This window comes from Gadus morhua, chromosome 1 (assembly GCF_902167405.1).
Source record: "Gadus morhua chromosome 1, gadMor3.0, whole genome shotgun sequence".
NCBI classification, from domain to species: Eukaryota; Metazoa; Chordata; class Actinopteri; order Gadiformes; family Gadidae; genus Gadus; species Gadus morhua.
This window is the reverse complement of record NC_044048.1, coordinates 2,042,872-2,068,375: the sequence shown is the minus strand read 5'-3', so window position 1 is coordinate 2,068,375 and position 25,504 is coordinate 2,042,872. Positions and strand designations below refer to the sequence as shown.

Genomic DNA, 25,504 nt, shown 5'->3' with positions numbered 1-25,504 from the left:
TCACTTCAGTCAGTGGCATGTGCTCATTTTACCACTGTGAAAGGGGTCGCCGGCCCTCTGCTGCGCGTCGGGGCCGGACAACGCCACTTGGTATAATGAGCACATACCACAGCCTGGCGTGATCTATTGCTTGCATACATATATATATATATATATATATATATATATATATATATATATATATATATATATATATATATATATATATACACACATATACATACACACACACACACACACACACACATATATATATATATATACATACATGCACACACAGCTCAAAAAAATAAAGGGAACACTAAGAAATGCCACCCCACACCATTACTGACCCACCGCCAAACCGGTCATGCTGGAGGATGTTGCAGGCAGCAGAACGTTCTCCACGGCGTCTCCAGACTCTGTCGCGTCTGTCACATGTGCTCAGTGTGAACCTGCTTTCATCTATGAAGAGCACAGGGTGCCAGTGGCGAATTTGCCAATCTTGGTGTTCTCTGGCAAATGCCAAACGTCCTGCACGGTGTTGGGCTGTAAGCACAACCCCCACCTGTGGACGTCGGGCCCTCATACCACCCTCATGGAGTCTGTTTCTGACCGTTTGAGCAGACACATGCACATTTGTGGCCTGCTGGAGGTCATTTTGCAGGGCTCTGGCAGTGCTCGTCCTGTTCCTCCTTGCACAAAGGTGGAGGTAGCGGTCCTGCTGCTGGGTTGTTGCCCTCCTACGGCCTCCTCCACGTCTCCTGATGTACTGGCCTGTCTCCTGGTACCGCCTCCATGCTCTGGACACTACGCTGACAGACACAGCAAACCTTCTTGCCACAGCTCGTATTGATGTGCCATCCTGGATGAGCTGCACTATCTGAGCCACTTGTGTGGGTTGTAGACTCCGTCTCATGCTACCACTAGAGTGAAAGCACCGCCAGCATTCAAAAGTGACCAAAACATCAGCCAGAAAGCATAGGAACTGAGAAGTGGTCTGTGGTCACCACCTGCAGAACCACTCCTTTATTGGGGGTGTTTTGCTAATTGCCTATCATTTCCACCTGTTGTCTATTCCAGTTGCACAACAGCATGTGAAATTGATTGTCAATCAGTGTTGCTTCCTAAGTGGACAGTTTGATTTCACAGAAGTGTGATTGACTTGGAGTTACATTGTGTTGTTTAAGTGTTCCCTTTATTTTTTTGAGCAGTTTATATATATATATATATATATACACCTGCCGAGTGCTTCCCTGTAAACCATATCAGGGATATCTGATGTAGTCTACTTTTAATGATGTATCACAGAAAATACTTTTGGCATCATCCAAAATGCTGTTTAAGGTAAATATTACCCATGTGACATTTAGTTATGTTTGTTAACGTCATTACACTAGTCAAATTTGTCACAGGATCACATACTGTAACTCTGCAGTTCATATCCAAGAGGATATTACAGTCACATAATCCAACATTGTATTCTTAATGTAAGAAAGTTAGTATTGTTTCAGTAACGCTAGTCGGTGGGCCTTGTGAGGAGTGAAAACCACCTGACCCAGAGAGGTTCACCACCAGTATGGCCGGAACATTATTCCCCTCTACCTCAGCTCATCGTAGTTCTCCTGGGGCCCATCACCTCTACAGGAACAAAGTCTGGATTCAGAGCTTCATAATGATGATTATGAAGGAACCAGCCCCATTCCATCTGAACCTTGCATTCAGCCTTGTAAGAGCAACAGCCGAGAGATTCCAACTCCCCTGTTTATATCTGTAAGGGATGTCACAGAAAACACATTGTATGTTATACTAACCCACTGGCCGGTTAACATAAACATAAGTTTGCTAATGAAAGCTAATCTGACGTCTGGTGTATCAGACTTAGTGGCTCCATCCTGTCTATGCAGAGGAAACTACAAAATCACTGACGTTTGCGGTCGAGTAAGGACAAAATTTGAATAAGTAACCAAAGTCATCTTTATTCTTTCAAAAAGCTTAGATAAAGCATTTCCATGTAAAATAAATGAATTACATTGGTTTAATGCAATATGGTGTAAAGGTCAACAGCATAAACTAATACAGCAAATGCATGCAAGGCAAAGGCATTCTTTTATCAACTTTTCATATAATTCAAGTTGGAAGCACAAACCATGGTTGTTTTAGAGGTTTTTGTAATCATATTAAAATCTTTTAGATTAATTATATGTATTTTAGGATCATACTATTAGTTTATATTCCCGTTACAATTGGAATATGAACAATATTCTATTATGGTTCAAGTTGAAGATGTTAAGTTATGGTATTAATTGTATCATATCATCTTTAATATTATTAGCGTACATAATGGTGAATTATGTCTTGGTACTTTACAAACCCTTCAAAAAACCCTCAAATATTTTAAGATAATTGTATCTAATATCTATATTATGAATTACATGACATTTCCGTTAGACACTTGTTTTTAGAACATCTAAGGCACTGAATGGCACAGCATACAGCTCTATTAAGCATGCTTATCAGACTGACTGGCTGGTTGACAATATTCATGTTGTTAACTGCTACAGGTCCATACGAAAATAAGGTGTGGTTTTATTGCTGTGATGCAATGTAATCGGTTTTTAGACAGTTAGACACTGAAGTAAGCAACACAACGCTCGGACCCTTTTAGAATAGGTCATTTAAATACACAACATGGTCATAAACGAGTACTTTACCCTACGATCAGCTCCCAGATATTGGAGTGGACCTTGTCCTTCATTCTTTGGTTTTGATAAACTCTTTAAAAATATATCTCTCTCTTTATGGCTTATACTGAGGCTCAAGGATATGACAAACGAAGAAGCAGAACGATGACAACGCTGACTCTGAGATGTCCAAACCAGGACAATAACAAACATGGCGATCAGAGCAGCCTCAGCTGAAGTCTCGGTTGGACAGGACCAGGGGGGCCACCAGCGTCCAGGTGTAGATGGCCAGACACACCCAGCTGGAGGAGATCTTCACCCACACCGTGGGCCACTTGCTGGTCAAGGCGGTGTACTCTGCGTCAGGGCTGGCGCCACAAACAAGGAACATCCAGGCTTAACGACCCCTAATGACTCATGATTAAGGAGCCACAGACACTCAAAATGAAGGCATTCCTAATCTTCCTCATGAAAGGTTAGGATTAGACTAAGAGTGGCATTCAAACTGTGGGTCAGAGGTCAGACCCAGATGGGTTGTAGGATGGGCACAAACTATCTTTAAATATATTTTTTAATAAAAAATACATCAAATCAGTTTTAATTGATCACTAATATGTGTCGACATATTCGAAGGAGAAGAAAAGAGAAACACTTTAAAGCGGAACAATATGTTAATGGTCTCACTTTTTGTGACATGGTAAAAAAGACAACGTGAAACATTTAGTGGGTCCTAGGACACAAAAGTACCTCAACGTTATCAAAAAGTCTGGGGTCCACATTAAGTCACTTCCCAGCCAGTGTGTCCGTGTGTGCATGTTTGTGTGTTGGTTTGTGTGTGTACGTGTTTGTGTGTGTGTGCATGTGCGTTTGTGTGTGTTGGTCTGTCTATGTGTGTGTATGCAGTGTGTGTCTCCGCGCGGCCCCACTGACCTGTACCAGTTGGTAAGTGTCATCATGATGTAGAGCGAGGCCAGCAGCAGCATGAAGTGGAAGAAGGAGTAGCTGTACTGCACCAGGTCCTGCTCGTTGTCCCGCACGCGCCGCGGACCCTCCCCCTCCTCCCCCGACAGCTCGCCCGCCCTGCCCTCGCTCTCCGCCAGCACGGCCGAGTCCCTGGACGCCATGGTCAGCTTGTTCACCTGGCTGGTGTTGGAGGAGCGGATGCTGCAGGAGGGTGAGGGACAGAAGGTAAGGTCCACAAAATGGAGGGAACTCCATTTTATGAAGGTCCTATTCATCTCTACAGGCCAGGAATCACAGCTAAAATGTCTGATTCATTTATCTTTGTGTTATCTGTACATAACGCACACCCGGCTCCCATTGTCCACTGGGAGGAGCGCGGGGGGGCTAGGGCAGCAGGGAGCTCCCACTGTCCACTCTGAGGAGGGATGAGCTCCGTTTAGGAGCTGGAGGGATGAGGAGGACCACTGGGGGAGGGATGAGGAGGACCACTGGGGTGGGGTAGTCTCTAGCGTCTCTCCCTGCCGGGCAGGGGCCGCTCATGCTTGAGTCATAGATCATGAAGTTTTGAAAACACACATTGTGGCTTTAGAGGTTTGAGTAGAGAGTTGTTAAGAGTGAGAGCAGAACATTTTGGAAATAAACAGCCCACAAAAAAAGATTCCTCCTAATTCACTCTGTTCCTTCCTAAGTTTCCTCACTGAGTATGTGAGGAAATTACAAGTGTTGCATACACACACCTGTAATTAACAGGCATGCCCTGATTGGTCAGAAATTTCATCGTCCACTTCCAAGATGGCAGTCTGTCCTTTGTTCTGTTTTAACATGTTTTTAACAGATTTTAACATCCTCTCAAACAAATTGTTTGCCTTTCAACAAAGTTTGGTGTAAGCCACTGAAATATTGTGGTTAACTCCACAACTTATGGACTAAACTGTTTTCGAGACCTACTCCATGTGCTTTGCCTGAACCAGTCTACTGCTACAAACCATCTGCTGCTGTGGAGTTTGTCTTTAGCCCGGAACAGCAGCATAGGCCTACTGTTTTGTGGACTAGGAGTGTGACGTTTTGCCTGGATCTCTGCCAGCTACCAGCTAGCCTGGGTCTTCTCCAGCTACAGCTTGGGTCTCCGCCAGCTACCATCTATAGCCTGTGTCTCCACCGGCTACAGCCTGTGTCTCCACCGGCTACAGCCTGTGTGTTCCATCATCTACTTCCTGGCCTGCTCTCCACCATCAGCCGTAGTGCCACTCCAGCTACCCTGCGAGACGTGACCTAGTAGCGTGTGGCCACTGAGCGCAATGTGGGGCTCCTGCCACTAGGGGCAGGAGCCATGGGCCCCCCTCTGCCTTGGGTCCCCCCAAGCCTGTCCACCTTACACCCCCAGTCCGGCGGCCCTGGGTAGATCCACTCCTGATAGCTATACTTATATGGATGGGTATAATATATTTCGTACTGAACGCCGTGCTAAAGGTGAAGGAGTGGCGATCTATGTAAATTGTTTTCAGGCAATACTACAATTCTCTAAGTCTGTGCCTAAACAATTCGAACTGTTAGTATTGAAAATGTAGTAATCGCAGAATTTTGTTTTGACAGTTATGGGATGTTATAGACCTCCTTCTGCACCAAAGGATACATTGTCCTCATTGCCTGATTGTTTGTCATCTATTAACTATACCAAACTGGTTTTACTGGGTGACTTAAACTTGGAGTGGCTAACTCCTGCATCTGATTTAATCAAATGTTTTTGTGACTCAGCGAACTTGACCCAAATTATAGACTCACCTACTGGGCCAAACTCTAAACATCCTGAAATGTCTACACCCCTTGAATTGTTTTTAACAAATGTGCCACAGAAATTCAAAGCTACTGCTGTTTTTGCTAATGACTTGAGCGACCACTGTGTTATTGCTTTTGTGAGAGATAGGTTATCTAAATGTAAACTGCGTATTATAGTAAGAAGAAATCTTAAATAATCTGTGAAGAAGCTTTCTTAAAGGTCCCATGACATGAAAATCTCACTTTATGAGGTTTTCTAACATAAATATGAGTTCTCCTAGCCTGCCTATGGTCCCCCAGTGGCTAAAACTTGTGTTTGGTGTAAAACGAGCACTAGCTGTTCTGCTCGCCTTTGAAAAAACGGAGGCTCAAGCGCGCTGATTTGGAATGTCTTTATTTATGTCATAAAGCATCTAAGCTCCTCCCCTTACTCTGCCTGGCCCGCCCAGAGACGTTGGCCCGCCAATGAGACAAGACCGTGCGAGCGCCACATGTGTGTGTGTGAATACACACACTGTAACGCAAGTGTTTCTTGTCGGTTCTTTGACGTCTCTTGTATTTCCACAACGAGACTGTAGTGGGGGTTATCTGAGCCATGGTTGAGAAGGACTTGGGGGAAAGGAACTTTGGCTTTGACTCACTGAAGAACATGAACTGCGACATGCTGCCAGTTGCCGCGAGGCACCATCGCCCGGTAGCGGGCAGCCGGCAGCAGGCAGCGCGCGGTTCAGTCTACTTCAGATTGATGTGAAAGTGGAAGAACCAGAGACGTTGCAGAACCCGACAAAGTCGTTTGTGATTCATAATATCGTCTAAAGGCGCACACAGCTTTTGGTCGTGATAATATGTATTATATGATATAGATATCTATGTATTATATGATATTATTTAGATATAGAGCTCCAGGACTGTAACGCAAGTGTTGTACACTTCCTTGTTATTTGGATAACCGTTCTGCTTTTGGTGTTATGGCGCCAACGAGACTCGTAGTGGGGGTTATCTCAGCCAAGGTTGAGAATGAATTGGGGGGAAGGAACTTTGGCTTTGACTCCCTCAAGAACATGAACCACAACATGGAGGAGAAAGGGATTGTTGGCAGCGAATGTCTCCCGCTTGAGCCCCGCTGAGGGACCACCGCCGGAGGCGGAGGTGCCTAAGCGCTGCCTGGCAACAATCCCTTTCTCCTCCTTGTCGCGGTTTTGTCTACTTCACATTGTTGTGGACGTGGAAGAACCAGGAACGTTGGAGAACCCAACCATTTGAGATTCATAATATCGGCTCACACAGCTTTTGGCCGTTATAATATATATTATATGATATAGATATCTATGTAGGCTATATGATAATATATAGATATAGAGCTCCAGGACTCCCGTGTGTTCTAGAGAATATTTACAGAACATGGCTAAAGGCTGTGTGCGCCTCGCCATTGAGATACATCCACTGTAAACAGAGCGCATGGTACCGTGGCTGCAAGCTGCTCAGGGCCACACCCCCACCCTCCTCCTTGACCCGCCTCGCTCCTCCTCATTTGCATTATAGCTACAGACGCCAAAACAGCGCATTTGGGGGAAGCTCAATGTGCGACTGGCTCGGAGTGGCTGTAACTCTGCACAACGGCTGAATTTCGGGAACGTCTTTGAATACTGTGTTAGTTGCCCCCAAATACCAATATTAAAGAATACATAAAATAGCATGTCATGGGACCTTTAAACGATCTTAATCTTTCTGACTGGACCAGGTTAAATTTGATCCCGGAGCCCGAGATATCATTGCAATATTTTAAATTGTTATTTTTGGACATTATAAACAAGCATGCTCCTCTTTAGGAAATATAAGATTAAAGGGTGTGATATTCCGTGGTTTTCAGAGCAATTTTCTGATCTAATCCATCGTTATTTTTGGACATTATAAACAAGCATGCTCCTCTTAGGAAATATAAGATTAAAGGGTGTGATATTCCGTGGTTTTCAGAGCAATTTTCTGATCTAATCCATGAGCGTGATCTGGCTTGGGCAACTGTAAAGAAATCTAAAAATAGCTCAGACTGGCAACATTTTACACACCTGAGGAACAAATGTGTATCTCAAATACGTAAAGCTAAATCAGATTTTTATTTAAATGAAATATGTGACAGTTCACATAACCCTTCTAAATTTTGGAAAGTTATAAAATCACTGTCCCAATTTAGGTACTAGGGATAATGTGCTGCCAAATGCACTTAAGTTTAATGAAAAAAATATTACAGACAAGAAAAGTATGCTAGATTCCCCGAACCAGCACTTTATATCTTCTGGTTTGTTTCTTGAGCATAAAAACAAAACAGCAGATGAGACAAGACGTTTTATCCTTGGTCTAGGAATAATGCACTTTTCGATTTTGATCTTGTCCCTACTACAACACAGGAGATAAATGATGCTCTTATAAATTTATATGCCAAGAAATCCTCTGGTCCTGATGGGTTGGATCCATACTTTTTAAAAATTGATGGTGAACATATTGCAGAACCTTTGACACACATTTTGAACTTGACAATTTAAACTGGAGAAGTACTTTGTGTATAGAAATCTGCAAATGTCACTCCATTATTAAAGGGTGGGGACCGATCAAATCCAAATAATTATAGGCCAATATCTAAACTATCTGTTTTAGCCAAGGTTTTAGAAGGGCTTATAAGTGTTCAGTTGAAAGATTATTTAGCAACAAATAACATCTTAAATGATTTGCAGTCAGGTTTTCGTAAAAAACACAGCACTGTCACTGCCACTATGAAAGTGTTAAATGATTTCATATGTGCAATTGATTCTAAAGAATATTGTGCTGCACTATTCTTAGATCTGTCAAAGGCATTTGACACATTGACCACTCTGTCCTGTCTCAGAGATTGGTGGATATTGGAATGTCTTTAAAAGCTGTCAAATGGTTTGCCAACTACTTGAGGGGCCGAACACAAAGTGTTCAGGTTGATGGTGTGTCCTCAAACTCCTTACTTATACAAAATGGTGTCCCCCAGGGGTTCATTTTGGGTTCCATTTTATTTTCTATTTATATAAATGACTTGTGTCACAATGTAACAAAAGCAAAGTGTCATTTTTATGCGGATGACACCGGTTTGTATTGCTCTGCCTCATCGTTGGCAAGTGCCACAAAATAACTGCAATCTGCTTTTACAGTTTTTCTCAGTCGCTTTGGTACATTTCTCAGATCAGAATTGAAATTTGCAAAACAGTAAGTGCATTTCTCAAAACAATTCGTACAAATAGCAAAACACCATGGATTTCATTTCAAAAGCCAGTCTCTTGCTCAAAATCCTTAGTTTGTTTCTCAAAAGTAAATATCTGTGTCAATGAACATGTCAGTGCCATCACAATGACAAGTCCTTGTGTCATTGTGTACGGATAAGACAGTCAAATTGCTTAGTCATGTTTTCAACACAACGGTGTACTCTGGAGGGATGTTCTGATGTAAACTATGGCTGAAGTTTTGAAGTTACACCTTAGTGTATGTGGGAGATTGATTGCAAGAGACTGGACAAGATTCACATTTACGCTTTGACTGTTTGTGCTGTAATTTGTTGACAGACCATGTCATTGCTAGAAATGTGAACATAGGAAAATCACCTTAGGGTAAACTGTACATTGATTGCTGTAGGAATTACAGTTCAGTCTTCCTACACCTCCTGACGTTCCTGTCTGTTGGGCCACAAATTCTTATTCTCAGGCAGCCTCACTCCTCTTCCTCTTCTTCTTTTCTCTGGCTGTCGACCCTGTCAAATTCCTTGTCCTTCCATTGTCAGACAATGTAACATTGTGTTTTGCTCCAGCTATATACATTATATACTTGCCAGTTCATGGTTCAGGCGATATACCTTTGAGCTATTTCAGTAAACTGGTTGATCGTTGGTTGATCTAACACTTCACACATTTCCCTTCTTTAGAGAGGGTCAAGATTCACCTGGTACCAATTTACCAATTCAGGACAGATTTAGAAAAAAAGTCTAATGGAAATGTATAGAAATATGCTTGATATATTATGACAACATGTTCAACCATTTTGCATGTAAAGACTTATGCAATGAACTAATGCCTAAATGTTGTTGGGGTGAGACTATTCAATAGAGACCCATTACAGTTCATTTTGATCAACATGACATAAGCAATTGATAATGTAGGAAAGAGCAGAGAATTGTACATAATCATTTGCATGAATGTACCAAAGCCTTTGCATCTTGTTCAAAGAAATGAGAAACTGCCTTTTTGATGTGCACAAGTGACACAATGATGTGAAGATTGAACAGATAGTTTTGCGAATTTCAATTCTGATCTGAGAAATGTACCAAAGCGACTGAGAATAACTGTAATACTATTCAGGAGAATATCCACAAATTGAGACTTGTACTAAACTCTGACAAAAGCAAAATTGCGTGCTTCTCAAAATCAAGGAAAACAGACAATGTTTGTCAGATCGTTACACTAGATAAGAGAGTAATTGAACGAGTTCCAGTCTACAAATATCTTGGTTTCTTCTTAGAAGAAACCAAGAGTGTCAAACAAAAAAACGTAACTGCTGTTTCCCTTATAGTTTGAGAAAAATACTTATCCAAGTAACTTCTCTCAATACTGGATTATGGTGATATTTTATACATGCATGCCAATCAATCTTCTCTGAAAATGCAGGATTCAGTATACCATGCAACACTAAGAATTGTAACAAATTCTGGTTTTCGTACTCATCACTGTAGCTTGTATGAACGTGTTGGTTGGCTTTCTTTGCATAATCAATGGAGCATTGGTATATTTTTCTTTATAAGGCCACATCAGTTGAACTGCCGCCTTACATAAACTGCTCAAAAAAATAAAGGGAACACTTAAACAACACAATGTAACTCCAAGTCAATCACACTTCTGTGAAATCAAACTGTCCACTTAGGAAGCAACACTGATTGACAATCAATTTCACATGCTGTTGTGCAACTGGAATAGACAACAGGTGGAAATGATAGGCAATTAGCAAGACACCCCCAATAAAGGAGTGGTTCTGCAGGTGGTGACCACAGACCACTTCTCAGTTCCTAAGCTTTCTGGCTGATGTTTTGGTCACTTTTGAATGCTGGCGGTGCTTTCACTCTAGTGGTAGCATGAGACGGAGTCTACAACCCAGGTGGCTCAGATAGTGCAGCTCATCCAGGATGGCACATCAATACGAGCTGTGGCAAGAAGGTTTGCTGTGTCTGTCAGCGTAGTGTCCAGAGCATGGAGGCGCTACCAGGAGACAGGCCAGTACATCAGGAGACGTGGAGGAGGCCGTAGGAGGGCAACAACCCAGCAGCAGGACCGCTACCTCCCCCTTTGTGCAAGGAGGAACAGGAGGAGCACTGCCAGAGCCCTGCAAAATGACCTCCAGCAGGCCACAAATGTGCATGTGTCTGCTCAAACGGTCAGAAACAGACTCCATGAGGGTGGTATGAGGGCCCGACGTCCACAGGTTGGGGTTGTGCTTACAGCCCAACACCGTGCAGGACGTTTGGCATTTGCCAGAGAACACCAAGATTGGCAATTCGCCACTGGCGCCCTGTGCTCTTCACAGATGAAAGCAGGTTCACACTGAGCACATGTGACAGACGCGACAGAGTCTGGAGACGCCGTGGAGAACGTTCTAGTGCCTGCAACATCCTCCAGCATGACCGGTTTGGCGGTGGGTCAGTAATGGTGTGGGGTGGCATTTCTTAGTGTTCCCTTTATTTTTTTGAGCAGTGTATGTTCTCTCCTGACTAAAGTCACCACCAGGAATTAATCTTCGATCATATGGGCAAATCATGTACGACATTCCCTGAACACAAACTTTCTTCGGTGAGAGTGCTTTTAAAGTTTTTGCACCCACATCCTGGCATAAACTGCAAAGTCATCTAAAATAAGACTGCATTCCAATATTGAAACACTTTAAAACTATGATAATGGACTATTTGAGTACTAAAGGCACATGTGCAAATATTGAACGTTGCTGGTGATCAGGGGTCATGTACCTTACCAAGGGAGACACGGCATCTGTTCTTTATTTTTTTTGTTATTCACGCTTTCTTTTGTGTAATACTCGCCCCCAAACCTTTGGTTCAGTGAGAGGAGGGAACAACAGCCAAGGAGCACGTCTGGAGACTGCTCCTCACCGACCTACACCATAGTTCCACCCGTGTCTGTACGTTGCTGTATTACATCCTGCAATAAATAAGTAAATAGACCCTCTGATCCAACCTGTCAAGTTGCCTTGATTTCCACTTTAAGAATTACTACTACGACGAAAATACACAAAGCAGTCTCTCACAGCTAATCCTATATGAGCCGCCACACACACACACACACACACACACACACACACACACACACACACACACACACACACACACACACACACACACACACACACACACACACACACACACACACACACACACACACACACACACACACACCTTCACTAGGGAAGACTGTAGTGTGTATACATACATATTGTGGCACCCCGTTCTCCCAATGAGCCGGGTTCCACGTATAAACCAGGCTTGGCAGTGAGGGTTAAAGCCTCATTCGGCATTTTTTGCATATATCTGAGACAATAAATTACACTCGCGGTCTCTAGGGCCTCCGTGGGCCTCTAGCCGCTCGCGGACCCGAGCGCTTCCTCCTTCCTCGCTCCCGTTCCTTGTCTGCCCAAATGTCAGTCCTCGTGCTCCTCTTAAAATGGCTCCTCGGATTTCGGCCAGGTGTCCCCCAATCTCGCTGATTGGGGAGAGAGTGATGCTCTTCGTCGCCACTCAGTGGGTGGCGGCGGCGGCATTCCTGGCGACGGCATTCCTGGCGGCGGCGGCGTCCCTGGCGGCGGCGGCGTCCCTGGCGGCGGCGTCCCTGGCGGCGTCAGCTGCCGCATCTCTTGCCGCGACGGCGTCCCTGGCGGCGGCGTCCCTTGCAGCGTCGGCTGCCGCATCTCTTGCCGCGACGGCGACTGCATCTCTTGCCGCGACGGCGACTGCATCTCTTGCCGCGGCGGCCACTGCATCTCTTGCCGCGGCGGCCACGTCTCCGGCGGCCTCGTCTCCGGCGGCCTCGTCTCCGGCGGCCTCGTCTCCGGCGGCGGCGTCTCCGGCTGCGGCGTCTCTCGCGGCGGCGGCGTCGGCGTCTCTCGCGGCGGCGGCGGCGTCTCTCGCGGCGGCGGCGGCGTCTCTCGCGGCGGCGTCTCTCGCGGCGGCGGCGGCGTCTCTCGTGGCGGCGGCGGTGTCTCTCGCGGTGGCGGCGGCGGCGTCTGTCCCGTCCGGGTTCTGCGTTCCAGATTGGTGGGGTACTCTAACAAGGCGTTGCAGTGGGTTCTTCACTGCCCGCATCCTCCACCATATGTGGCAACCCGGTCCTCGATGTCGCCGGGTTCCACGTATAAACCAGGCTTGGCAGTGAGGGTTAAAGCCTCATTCGGCATTTATTGCATATATCCGAGACAATACATTACACTCTCGGTCTCTAGGGCCTCCGTGGGCCTCTAGCCGCTCGCGGACCCGAGCGCTTCCTCCTTCCTCGCTCCCGTTCCTTGTCTGCCCAAATGTCAGTCCTCGTGCTCCTCTTAAAATGGCTCGTCGGCTTTCGGCCAGGTGTCCCCCAATCTCGCTGATTGGGGAGAGAGTGATGCTCTTCGTCGCCACTCAGTGGGTGGCGGCGGTATACGCCGTCAATCACCCCACCTCGGACCCGCCCGGGCCGAGGTTTAAGTGGCGGGATGCCACATTCCTCTTCCCTTTGTCCAAGCCTCGGGTAGAGAGGGGACCCGCCCAGGCAGGTATCTCGTCGTGATTGGGCGTCACCTGCGGCGGCGGCATTCCTGGCGACGGCATTCCTGGCGGCGGCGTCCATGGCGGCGGCGTCCATGGCGGCGGCGTCCCTGGCGGCGGCGTCCCTGGCGGCGGCGTCCCTGGCAGCGGTGGCGTCCCTGGCGGCGGTGGCGTCCCTGGCGGCGGCGTCCCTGGCGGCGGCGGCGTCCCTGGCGGCGGCAGCGTCCCTGGCGGCGGCATCCCTGGCGGCGTCAGCTGCCGCATCTCTTGCCGCGACGGCGTCCCTGGCGGCGGCGTCCCTTGCAGCGTCGGCTGCCGCATCTCTTGCCGCGGCGGCGACTGCATCTCTTGCCACGGCGGCCACTGCATCTCTTGCCGCGGCGGCCACGTCTCCGGCGGCCTCGTCTCCGGCGGCCTCGTCTCCGGCGGCCTCGTCTCCGGCTGCGGCGTCTCCGGCTGCGGCGTCTCTCACTGCGGCGGCGGCGGCGTCTCTCGCGGCGGCGGCGGCGGTGTCTCTCGCAGCGGCGGCGGCGTCTCTCGCGGTGGTGGCGGCGTCTGTCCCGTCCGGGTTCTGCGTCCCGGATTGGTGGGGTACTCTAACAAGGCGTTGCAGTGGGTTCTTCACTGCCCGCATCCTCCACCATATGTGGCAACCCGGTCCTCGATGTCGCCGGGTTCCAATGATAAACCACGCTTGGCAGTGAGGGTTAAAGCCTCATTCGGCATTTATTGCATATATCTGAGACAATACATTACACTCGCGGTCTCTAGGGCCTCCGCGGACCCGAGCGCTTCCTCCTTCCTCGCTCCTGTTCCTTGTCTGCCCAAATGTCAGTCCTTGTGCTCCTCTTAAAATGGCTCCTCGGCTTTCGGCCAGGTGTCCCCCAATCTCGCTGATTGGGGAGAGAGTGATGCTCTTCGTCGCCACTCAGTGGGTGGCGGCGGTATACGCCGTCAATCACCCCACCTCGGACCCGCCCGGGCCGAGGTTTAAGTGGCGGGATGCCACAATGTATATATTGATATATATATATATATATATTCATATATATATATATATGTATATATATATATACATACATATATACCCACAAATATATACATATATATACTGTTACGTGGTAGTGCTGGGTCTTGTGCTGTTTTTGTTTGTTTTGCACTGATGTCTTGCTTTTGCCTCCTGCACTCAATCATTTCAATCCCCTCCTGGAGGCGGATCATTGTGGCTGCAGGTTGCTGTTTGGCTCGCCCTGATCGTTGGCGCCGCCCCCACACATATTAAGCCAAGTGGAAGATGGCGCCTCACTCTCTCTCCTCTGAGCACAGACGCTGGCACACTTGTACCTTTTGTCAATTCTGTTAAAAATATCATATTTGTTGTTGCTCTTGGTGGTTACTTTCTGCACGTTAAGGTAAGAGCAAGCGTAGCTATATAGTTTCCACTATTTTATTTTGTCCGCTGTCGGGCACGGAAGCTAGATAAGCTGAACCTCCCAGGCAGTTAGCGTGAGGTTTTTCCTTTGCATTTTTCCCTTTCTGTTATGTGGTAATCGCCTGGGCCTTTTTTGGCCGACTTTTTTTTTTGGTTTGCTGTTACTGGTTTCACTTGTGGGAAACCTTACGATCATTGTCAACCATAAAGCATCGTTTTCCCTAAAAACCCTGTCGTCTGCCTTTATGTTCGGTTGTCCAAAGGGTGTTGATTTTATGTTTGTTGGACACCGTAACAATACACACACACACACACACACATACATACATACATACATATATATATATATATATATATATATATATATATATATATAGGCTCGGCGATTAATCAAATTTCAATCTCGATTTTGATTTTAGCGTCAAACGATCACAAAACTAATGTTTTCGATTTTATTTAAAAAAATTATGTTTTGAAGAATACGAACAGCTGGATACTAGGGATGGGCGTGAGGAATCGATTACTCGAGTACTCCTCGTTACAAATGAACTCGGTTGGTGGACAGGCAAACTCGAGTTTGCATATACACACACAAAGTTTTCTGAAGCAAATGTATCAATTTTCTGTCGGCGCCACTAACGCATGCCGTGGGCACAAAGCAAATGAAATGTATCCATTTCTGTGTGGCGCGTTCCGTGCCGTGTGCAGGCACGCCAGAATTCAAAAAGTTAAGAGATGGCGGTTAAAGCAAAGCGCAGCGAAGAATTGAAATACTTTAAAGAAATAGGAGATCATAAGGTGAAATGTAAAATATGCCAAGCGAAATCGAGCTACCAGAAAGTACTATGCGGCAACATATGCTCCTGAAACACAACGGTGAGTTCAGGAAAGCAGACCCGCAGCAACCAAGTGTGTCGGCTATTTTCACCGCCGCAAGACGCAGCTTTAATCCCGGCCGTGTAGAGAAGATCACAACGCTGAGTATTTCTATAGTACATTTGCTGCCGTTTTATTTGCAGCTTTAAATTATTTGCAATGGTTAGGCTACTTGTTTCGTTTTTGTTTTTTTTAAACTGTTACAGGCCTTGGTTCGATTTAAATTGTGAGACGTATATTTATTTTTGTGAGGAAAATGTTTTTTGAACGTTTGCAATAATAAATAATGAATACTCTGATAACTCTGACTGTTTTGATGGAGAATAAGCATTGCATGTTTGGTTGGTAATATTGCCTTTAATCATCAGGCCTATTTCTGCTGCAGATGCGTTGCATTCTAAAAATAGATTTGATTAAACGAGTACTCGATTGATCCTCGAGGAATTCCTTCGATCACTCGAGTTTGGAATTTATTACTCGTGCCCATCCCTACTGGATACATATCTGTACTTTATTTTAGATTTGAACATTTCTTTTTGACCATTTTGTGTATTTATTTAAGGCGAAATTTCAAAGTTCTCAGTTACAAAGTATTTTTGGGAGAGACATGCTGAATAAATACATCATGTTTTCAAACTCGTTTGAATAATCGGGATTTCAATATTGACCAAAATAATATGATTTTTTCGAGCAGCCCTAATATATATATATATATATATATATATATACACCACACATATACTTATGGATCCACCCATGGCTACAGGGCCCAGCGGGGGTTGGACGTCCCTACCTGGAGTAGAGGATGCAGAGGATGAAGATGGCCAGACCCACCACGCTCTGGCCGTCCCACCACTGCAGGTGGGGGGCGGTGAGGACGGGCTCCTCCGTGCCCACGATGATCACCGACGTCTGGTTCTCCAGCTCCAGGGGGGCTGTGCTGGGGGCCGCAATCTGCTGGAAGATGCTGAGCAGGCCCGGGTTACAGACGGGGTCTGGGAGGGGCAGAGGGAACGGACCCTTTGTTCAATAAACACGCTTCGTCTGATGAGCCACCAAGAAAGACGAAATACATTATGTAAGCAGCTTCACACAAGTTCTGTTGTGGGCCTGATTAGTGAATGATCTGAAGGTGTGTTGTGTGTGTATGGGTGTGTGTGTTGGTGTGTGTCTGCGTATGTGTCTGGGTGTGTGCGTATTTGTATATTTATGTGTGTGTGAAAGTGTTTGTGTGTGTTTGAGTGTGTGTGTGTTAGTTTGTTGGTGTGTGAGTGTGCAAGGGTTTGTTTGTGTGTGTGTGTGTGTTGGTGTGTGTGTATGTGCGTGCATACATGCGTGCGTGTGTGTGTATGTGGGTTCATGCATGTGTGCGTGTGTGCCTCTTGTGTGTGTGTGCTGCTCCTCACCAGGTTCGTTAGTCATGGCCGACCAGGTCAGAAACATGGTGTACAGGGTGATGATGGACGACTGAAGGAGACCAGACCGCGGTTGAGACTCCTGGGAACACAAGAGAGGAAGTAGGGATGCGTTTATAAACCGTACCACAGTGTTATGAACCAGTTCAACAGGATCCACACGGAGGTCAGACTGCGTACCTGCACCCTGGGAAGCACAGAGAGGACTGACGCCACGAGGCAGAGACACAGGTTGAAGCTGATGAAGAACTTGTTGATAGTGCAGTCGTCCGGCTTGGTGTAGTAGGAGTAGAACAGCGCCACAGCCACCAGGGACATGACGTAGTTGAAGAGCGTCACCCCAAGCAGCGCTGCAGGGACACACGGGGCAGAGCCATGTGAACTAGCCAGACACCGCGTACGTGTACGGATCATGGCTGCCATGTGTATTCTGCGACCGTTTGGTGCGTCGGTCACACACGTTGACGCACACGTCCGCAAGATGCAATACTGACACGAAAGTTGGGGACGATGGAGAGATTAAACAGTGACCACGAGGTCAGAGTCTGGGAAGTTATAATTAGCATGGCGGAAAGTTTGGAGGAGAGACTGTCAGACCCCGTCCGCAATTTCCCACACGTGTATGATAACACTTTAAGACGGTGGCAGAATTTTTCTGCCACCGTCTTAAAAGTAGTAAAACGTTCAGTTCTTCCTCTACCAGCGTCTCTATGTTGTTTATTTACATGACGACGCAGTACAGGTGCTTTTGCACGATTTCCGGATCGGATGTTACTGTGGTCTGCCCCAAGTGGAGACCTCAACTATCAGGCGCTCTCGCCGCGTAATGCTGCAGCAGTCTGCACACAGGACACAGCAGATCGCATAAGCTTACGCTTGGTGCTACAGCAAGTCTAAACCAGCCCTGAAACCACAGTGCGGAAACTACAGTGCGGAAACCATTGTACGACCTCCTTTGAACCACTGGGAAACAAAAGCACTGCTGGATTAATGGTGACACATGTCTTGAAAAGTTTATCCTAAAAATAATATAAAATATACAACCTTGTTTACTTTGATATTAGTTCATTTAAGATTCCGTTACATACATTCTCCTAGCCCTGGAGATGAATCCCTACCTCTCTCCAAGGGAAAGGCGTTAAGATAGCGAGCCATCCCCCTGCCCCTGTTGCCTCAGAGTCTGATACCGTGCCCCGCCGTCTTAACCGAGCAGATTACTTTGGTCCTTTGGTATAACTGTTGTTACTATGACTTGTAACAACAAATCTTAGTAACAGACTTGTTATTACAAGTCTGTTACAAAGAGAGAGACCCACTGAGACCGATAGTGGGTCCCCAGAGAGACCTACTGTCTCTCTGGAGATGCTTAGTACACACTGCATGAGAGTATTCTGATGATCCTCCTCCATTAAACCAAATGGACCGATCAGAGACACACACACTGAGAGAGAAGGAGAGAGAGAGAGAGAGAGAGAGAAAGAGAGAGAGAGAGAGAGAAAGAGAGAGAGAGAGAGAGAGAGAGAGAGAGAGAGAGAGAGAGAGAGAGAGAGAGAGAGAGAGAGAAAGAGAGAGAGAGAGAGAGAGAGAGAGAGAGAGAGAGAGAGAGAAAAGCGGTGTGAGGTCCACTTTGTTTGGGTCCCATGTCTATCTCAAGCCTCGAGCCAAGAGTTTTAAATCCAAACACATACATACAAATCTACAATACATCCAAGACTCAGAATAATAATAATAATAATAATAATAATAATATAATCTTGAATAGAATCTAACAATCAATCAGCCACTACAAATGTGCAACACTCGTTCCTATGAACGGTGACCCTGTGGTCTGTACTGGGGGGGGGGGGGCTGACCTGCGTACCAGCCCCTGGGGTTCCCCGTCTCCATCCTGTCCACCCAGGCCTCGTTCCAGGAGTGGGCAAAGTCCACCAGCAGCACCAGCTGGATGAGAATGAAGAAGAACGCTCCCGATGTGCCCACTGCAAACCACGCTACGAGTAGAGGAACCACACATTTAATACCAAATATGTTCATGCGTCATTTTAATCTTGAGGTAATTTCAATGTATTTAGTTTTAACAAATGCAATGTACACACTGAGGATACACACAGAAGCACTTGTTTAAAGAAAAATATATAAAATGATTTCTTTCAAGAAATAAGGTTGTATTTGTGTCTGTAAAAAAGGAAAAAAGAGCCTGGGAAATATGAATCTTTGATGACCTTTTCTAATAAAGTGTAACTGAATAATGACTGAAACATTTTTCTTTCTTCCAGAATCTGACTCCTTACTTCTAGTGAAAGCCCCATCAGGAATGTAAAAGGCACCGACTACGAGAGCCACGATGGCAGCGATCTTAAAGAACCAAAACCTGGGAGGAGCACAGAGAAAACTATTAATTTTTGACACTACAGACTAACAGAACATAGTGACATCTTTTCCAGGCCACACCACTGAGGATGTTTCAGCTGTGTCCAATCTGACCTAATGTGAAACATTTGCACATTAAAGGATTCATCCACACCACACAGGTTTGAAGAGTTAGTATTCATGCAAGAAAGATAATCGATTTAACCGAGTTGATCAGACTCATGCGGACATGTTCCCACAGTCCGGTCAGACCCAGGGAGGCAGAGGGTCAGAATGCTTCTGTCAGCTCAAGAGCAGCCCCCTCAAACTAACTACAACTAACTTCCGTGTTGATGGAAGTCCTATTGATTGAGGAGATTTAGTCAGCGTAGCTTCATATAAGCGTAAGCATCTCACAAATACATGGAAGTTGGCCTGTATACTGTAGAAGAGTACCTAATGATAGAGAGAGAGAGAGAGAGAGAGAGAGAGAGAGAGAGAGAGAGAGAGAGAGAGAGAGAGAGAGAGAGAGAGAGAGAGAGAGAGAGAGAGAGAGAGAGAGAGAGATCAGGGTACGTATTTCTTATTTCTAAGCTGTTCGTATGGACTCTGCGTTGTGTATTTTCGTCATAGTAGTAATTCTTGAGGTCGGATCAGAGGATCGAATATATGGATTATTGCAGGATGTAATTCAGCAAGGGACAGATTTAGGTTGAATAATCTATAGTGAAGGTGGTAGGAGCAGTCTCCAGACGTGCTCCTTAGCTGTTGATCCCTCTTCTCACCCCAGGGCGAGGATAATACAAAAGAAAGCATGAATCACAAAGGAACAGATGCAGTCCCTCCCTTCATAAGGTACATGACCCTGGCTTTGACCTAGAAGGCCTGGGACCTTTGTTTCGTCCTTGTAAGGAAATAAACAAATGGAGGATTGTTGGAAATAACACCTTGTATCAGTTGGAGAGGCACTGGCCTGTCACGACACTAAGAATTGTGAACACAGAGAGACAATAGAATACTCCAACATTCTACACTAGGTTTGAGCTATGCGTCCAAAGTGACCAGGGAGAGGTTCACATCTTCTCAGGGGGCTGCAGGAAGACACAAAAATGTAAGAAGTAGCCTCTTAAATACAATGTTTGAATGAAAGAATCGGAATCAGAAATGAAATAAAATCATTTTGTTCCTAATGGAGCAATTCTCTGCTCGCTTTTTGTAAGACTCCTGTCTTCTCAGGACACGGAGATCCAAAGCCATTACTGTGCGTCAGTCCGCCCGCAGACTGCAGCGGTCCAGACGTGGCCTTGTGCTTTTGGTTTAGGATATTAATGTTATCCTGAACTGTTCCTTATGGGTCACATTTATACACTTTAATATACTGTGAGGCACAGGTACTCTAGTCTACGCGGCTCCAGTAGGCCCTACCCGTTGTGCAGCGCGGCGCGGCCGTCCCGGCTGCTCTTGATGTTGAAGGTGAGCAGGGCGAACAGCAGAAAGAACAGGCTCATGCCGAAGCACACGCGGTACACCGCCTTGTAGCCCACCAGCAGGTCACACCTCAGCGGGCCCCCGAGGCCCGGGGCCGAGGGGCCCGCCCCACCCTCACACAGCCCAGGGACCTACCGCCGCCAGAGACACACACACACACACACACACAAGGCAGACACACACACAAGGCAGACATGCACACAACGCAGACACACACACAAAAACAAACGCACAAAAGCACAAGCACACACACTCACACATACACACACGTAAACGTACGCACACGTTATTGCATGTGAGAACATTGAGTTAGAGGGATGGCCTCAATAAGGTTTAGCTTCAGTAACCCAGGCCTCCTGATTCATCCTGCTTGATCAGAGTCACATGGTCTGCAAAGCCAGCTGATGCATCATTACAGACAGAGAATACACAGAGACAGACAGACAGGCAAGTCATACACACAGCCCGACAGGCAGACAGAGAAACAGACAGACAGGAAGACAGATAGACAGACAGGCAGACAGGTAGTCAGACAGACAGATGGACAGGTAGACAGGCAGAAAGGTAGACAGATAGCCAGACAGGCCTACTGAGAGACAGACAGATGGGTAGACAGACAGACAGACAGACAGACAGACAGACAGACAGACAGACAGACAGACAGACAGACAGACAGGTAGACAGACAGACAGACAGACAGACAGACAGACAGACAGACAGACAGGTAGACACATAGCCAGACAGGCAGACTGAGCGACAGTCAGATTGGTAGACAGACAGCCAGACAGACAGACAGGTAGTCAGACAGCCAGACAGAAAGACAGGTAGACAGACAGGTAATCAGACAGACGGACAGACATGTAGTCAGACAGACAGGTAGTCAGACAGACAGACAGACAGACAGACAGACAGACAGACAGACAGACAGATAGACAGTCAGACAGGTAGACAGACAGGTAGTCAGACTGACAGACAGACAGGTAGACAGACGGACAGAGTCACAGGGCGCTATCTTCCTGACCCGTCTGAGCTGCTGGTCCACGCCGGGGGCCAGCATGATGCAGGCCACCACGGTGCCCAGCAGCAGGATGGAGGCGTAGATGACCCGGGTCACCGTGGAGGTCCTGCTGTTGGGGCAACAGCTGCACACCAGGCAGGAGGCACTGCTGCACAGGCAGGGCACCTGGCCGGGCAGAGAGGGCTGAGGTCACTAGACGGCTGGCACACAGGTCACAAACACAGCCTCGTACACTAGGCACACAGCCTCCCACAGGCGGCCTCACACACACACACACGCACGCACGCACGCACACACACACACACACACAAACACACACACACACACACACACACACACACACACACACACACACACCACCTCACACACACAGCTTCACACACACACACACACACACAAACACGGCCTCACACACACATATTACACACACACACACACAGCCACACAAACACACACCGCCTCATACACACACACACACACACACACACACACACACACACACACACACACACACACACACACACACACACAGTCTCACACACACACACACGGCCTCACACACACAAGGCCTCACACACACAGTCTCACACACACAGCCACACACACACACAAACACGGCCTCACACAACCAACACAACTTCTAGTCTATGTATCTAATATAATTCCCATGAATAGAATATCTATCATGTTTCAATGCAGTAGAAACATTTAGCTCCTGTGGAGCTAAAGTTGAGAAGCGCTGAAATTATTTAGTCTGTTTCATTATTATGAACAAACTTACGAACTCTAAGCAGTGTGCAGCTGCTGGATTACAACGCTATGCTTTGCATGTTGGGCCAGACGTGACCGACTAACTGTCTGTTGAGAGTTTGAAACGGATAGGACTGATGGTCTGTTTGTGGTGAAGAGGGGGACCTTACCAACACGCGTTGGTCTGTGGTACAAGCCTGTACCATAGACACCTGACTGAGGCTTCAGAGAAAAACCCTGGTTTCACTTAAGTGCAAACAAAATGCATAGTGCCATCTGCCAAACACACACAAACATACGCAAACACAAACACTCAAACACACACACACACACACACACACACACATACACAAACACTAGATGTCTTGTAGGTTTGGACCTTCACTAGTCCATTATGTTTGAAGACCGAAAAAGGAAAATATTGATAAACAATTATATAAAGTAATAATCTCCCTTTTATAAAATATGACTGATGAGAACTTATTGCTTTTTCTATTCCTGTGTGTTTGGTGGGTCCTTCCTCCACCTCACCTCCCCAGGCCTCGACCATCACATGACACGGGCCTGATGCTCCACGTCCATCACACTGATATCACACTTATAGTTTCAGATCTAAATGTATAAAGATGTATTCTTATATAAAATAAACCCTATCCCAAAATAATCCTACGTAGTTATATGTTGGGGTGTGCAGCTGAATGTTAGGAAGAGAAAAATGGAAGACAGAACGACAGAAAAACAGGCAGACAGGCAGACAGGCTTAAGGAAGCCAGTAGGTCAACACGATAACAGCCACCAAGCAGCCTACCGGCCCACAACACACCTGTCGCTTTGAACTTTTTATTTCACTTGAATTCATTGTTCATTTTTGTCGAAAATAATTCAGTTAAATGTTTCCATCAACAAAACAATCATTTGTATTGAGTTTAATTATTGAGCTGAGTGAAATTATTAGAAAAATACCATTTTAAAAGCCCTACTATGAATCTCAGTTGGAGCATACATCACTGTTTTCATAATTAGGATTATAGAATAAGAAAAACTTTATATAATTTTAATATGCCATCCATTCAGGTTGATCCTGTTATTCCTTTCAGCCTCTAGGATGCAGGAGTGCTGGAAGCCTATTAGGCTCCAGCAGGACACCACGTTAATCCATTGATCACGTGGACGCGGAGGACCTGTGCATCAGGGGGAATCTTTGGTCAACACGTGTGTTGAGTGCGTTCTCGTTTGGCGTCATGAGACTTGCCTACCAAAGTGTCTTCTTTTGACATGTCTGTCGGTGTCATGTCGGTCATGGCCTTATGCCCTTTAGACAACCAAAAGACAAACACAACCCAGCCGGCTGCTAACGGGAGGAACAGCGCGTAAAGAACCGGTATCACACATCACGGAGAACCTATCCAACAAATGTGACTCTTGAGACGCACTAGTGGTGCGCATAGAGGTGATCTTCACACACTTTGACCCAGTTGGACTGCGCGCCACCGCTCATAATGCGCCATGACGCACGGCTAGTAGCCTACAGCACAATAATAGCAGCAACCTGGCCAATGGGAAGATGAAACACAACATGAGATCATATTCAATACTTTGACTCACCCAGCTAGCGCATGAGAGAGCTGCCAGTACAGCTGCCATCCCCGTGGAGTCAGCGCACTGGAGCGCAGAATGAAGTCCTTCTCTTACTGGAGTAAACCCCGTTCCTTATCTTGCCCTCCAGGTTGGGTTTACAACCGTGTGACTAAACCACGTGAATGAGATGTTTTATCCAAATATCTGGTATATCTGAATATATGAGGTCTCACGGATAGTGATGAGATATGCACTCAGCTGGATGCTTGCTGCTGTCTGTCACTGTTTCCCTTCAGTCCAACTGTCAATCACTCCTCCAGGCGTCGATTGATGTCATTACGCACTAACTGGTGTGTTCCAGATTCCTCGGACGCCAGCCTTCCGAGGGGCAAGTCGGAAAATCTCCCAGCTTTTTTGCGGCATTTCTCGGAGGCACCGCCCCCTTTTTGTCTTCATCTCAACAAAAATGGTTGCGCCCGTAAAGAGATATATTTTCTTGGTATTTGTACCACGTTGGTAATTTTAACGTTTTATATTGCTGTTTTATTCCGGTCACCAGTTAATGCGTGCAATACAATGTTAAGTTTTGTTTTTTGTTTTCGGGCTGGTTTGCTAAGAGGCTAATGTAGCTAACAATAAATAACGAATAGCCAATTTCATGACCCAATCACAAAGACAAACGGTTCGCTTTGCACCTCGGAAGGCTGGTGCCCGTGGCATCTGGATCACACTGTGTGATCCACATGCGCATGAATACAGGCACACAAACACATGCATGCGCGCGCACACACACACACACACACACACACACACACACACACACACACACACACACACACACACACACACACACACACACACACACACACACACACACACACACACACACACACACACACACACACACACACACACGTTGCTTAAATTCTTGGTGCTACTACCACCAAGATCTGCTACTACCACCAAGATCTGCTAATCACACATTGGACTGTTATTATTCTAAAATAATCACATTTTAATTGGTTATGTATTTGATTAGCCTATGGTCCAAATGGTGTATCTGATGCCAACAGTTTATGTAACACTGTTGTAACGATGTCACAACCAAATATAATAATTATTGTGTGAGCGTTTGTAATAATAATTTCTACATTTTGTTACAGCGTCAGCATAGAAAATACATAAGCGTGTTGTTTCTTCCCTCTAGTGGTGTGTGTCGTGTATTTCAGTGGTTTTCAAGTTGTCAAACCTCATATCCCACATGGTTCGTTAGTTCATAAAAAAATGATTTACTTGTATTGCAGTAATTGACAATGCTTTCAGGCATTGCTAAAGACAATGAGCGAACAAAATGATGCAACAATTAGGGCTAAACTCAATGCAAAAGCC

General features: G+C 46.1%; 1 protein-coding gene across 4 annotated transcripts; it reads right to left on the bottom strand.

Moving 5' to 3' along the window:
* Positions 1-1,938: 1,938 nt before the first annotated feature.
* serinc3 (serine incorporator 3) lies at positions 1,939-24,513 on the bottom strand. Of its 4 annotated transcripts, none has more exons than XM_030361692.1 (10): positions 24,143-24,501; positions 21,791-21,952; positions 20,707-20,900; positions 19,224-19,303; positions 18,786-18,923; positions 17,113-17,282; positions 16,924-17,014; positions 16,352-16,512; positions 3,594-3,827; positions 1,939-3,031 (listed from the first exon to the last, which is right to left on the bottom strand). In XM_030361692.1, the coding sequence occupies exons 1-10, from the start codon at positions 24,179-24,181 to the stop codon at positions 3,026-3,028; spliced, it is 1,275 nt and encodes a 424-aa protein (XP_030217552.1). In that variant the 5' UTR covers positions 24,182-24,501; the 3' UTR covers positions 1,939-3,025. The 4 variants fall into 4 exon arrangements, with proteins under 4 accessions (XP_030217552.1, XP_030217529.1, XP_030217544.1 ...); XM_030361669.1 differs by having other exon boundaries at positions 16,311-16,512; positions 24,143-24,487; XM_030361684.1 differs by having other exon boundaries at positions 2,894-3,070; positions 24,143-24,513.
* Between the last annotated feature and the right edge of the window lie 991 nt (positions 24,514-25,504).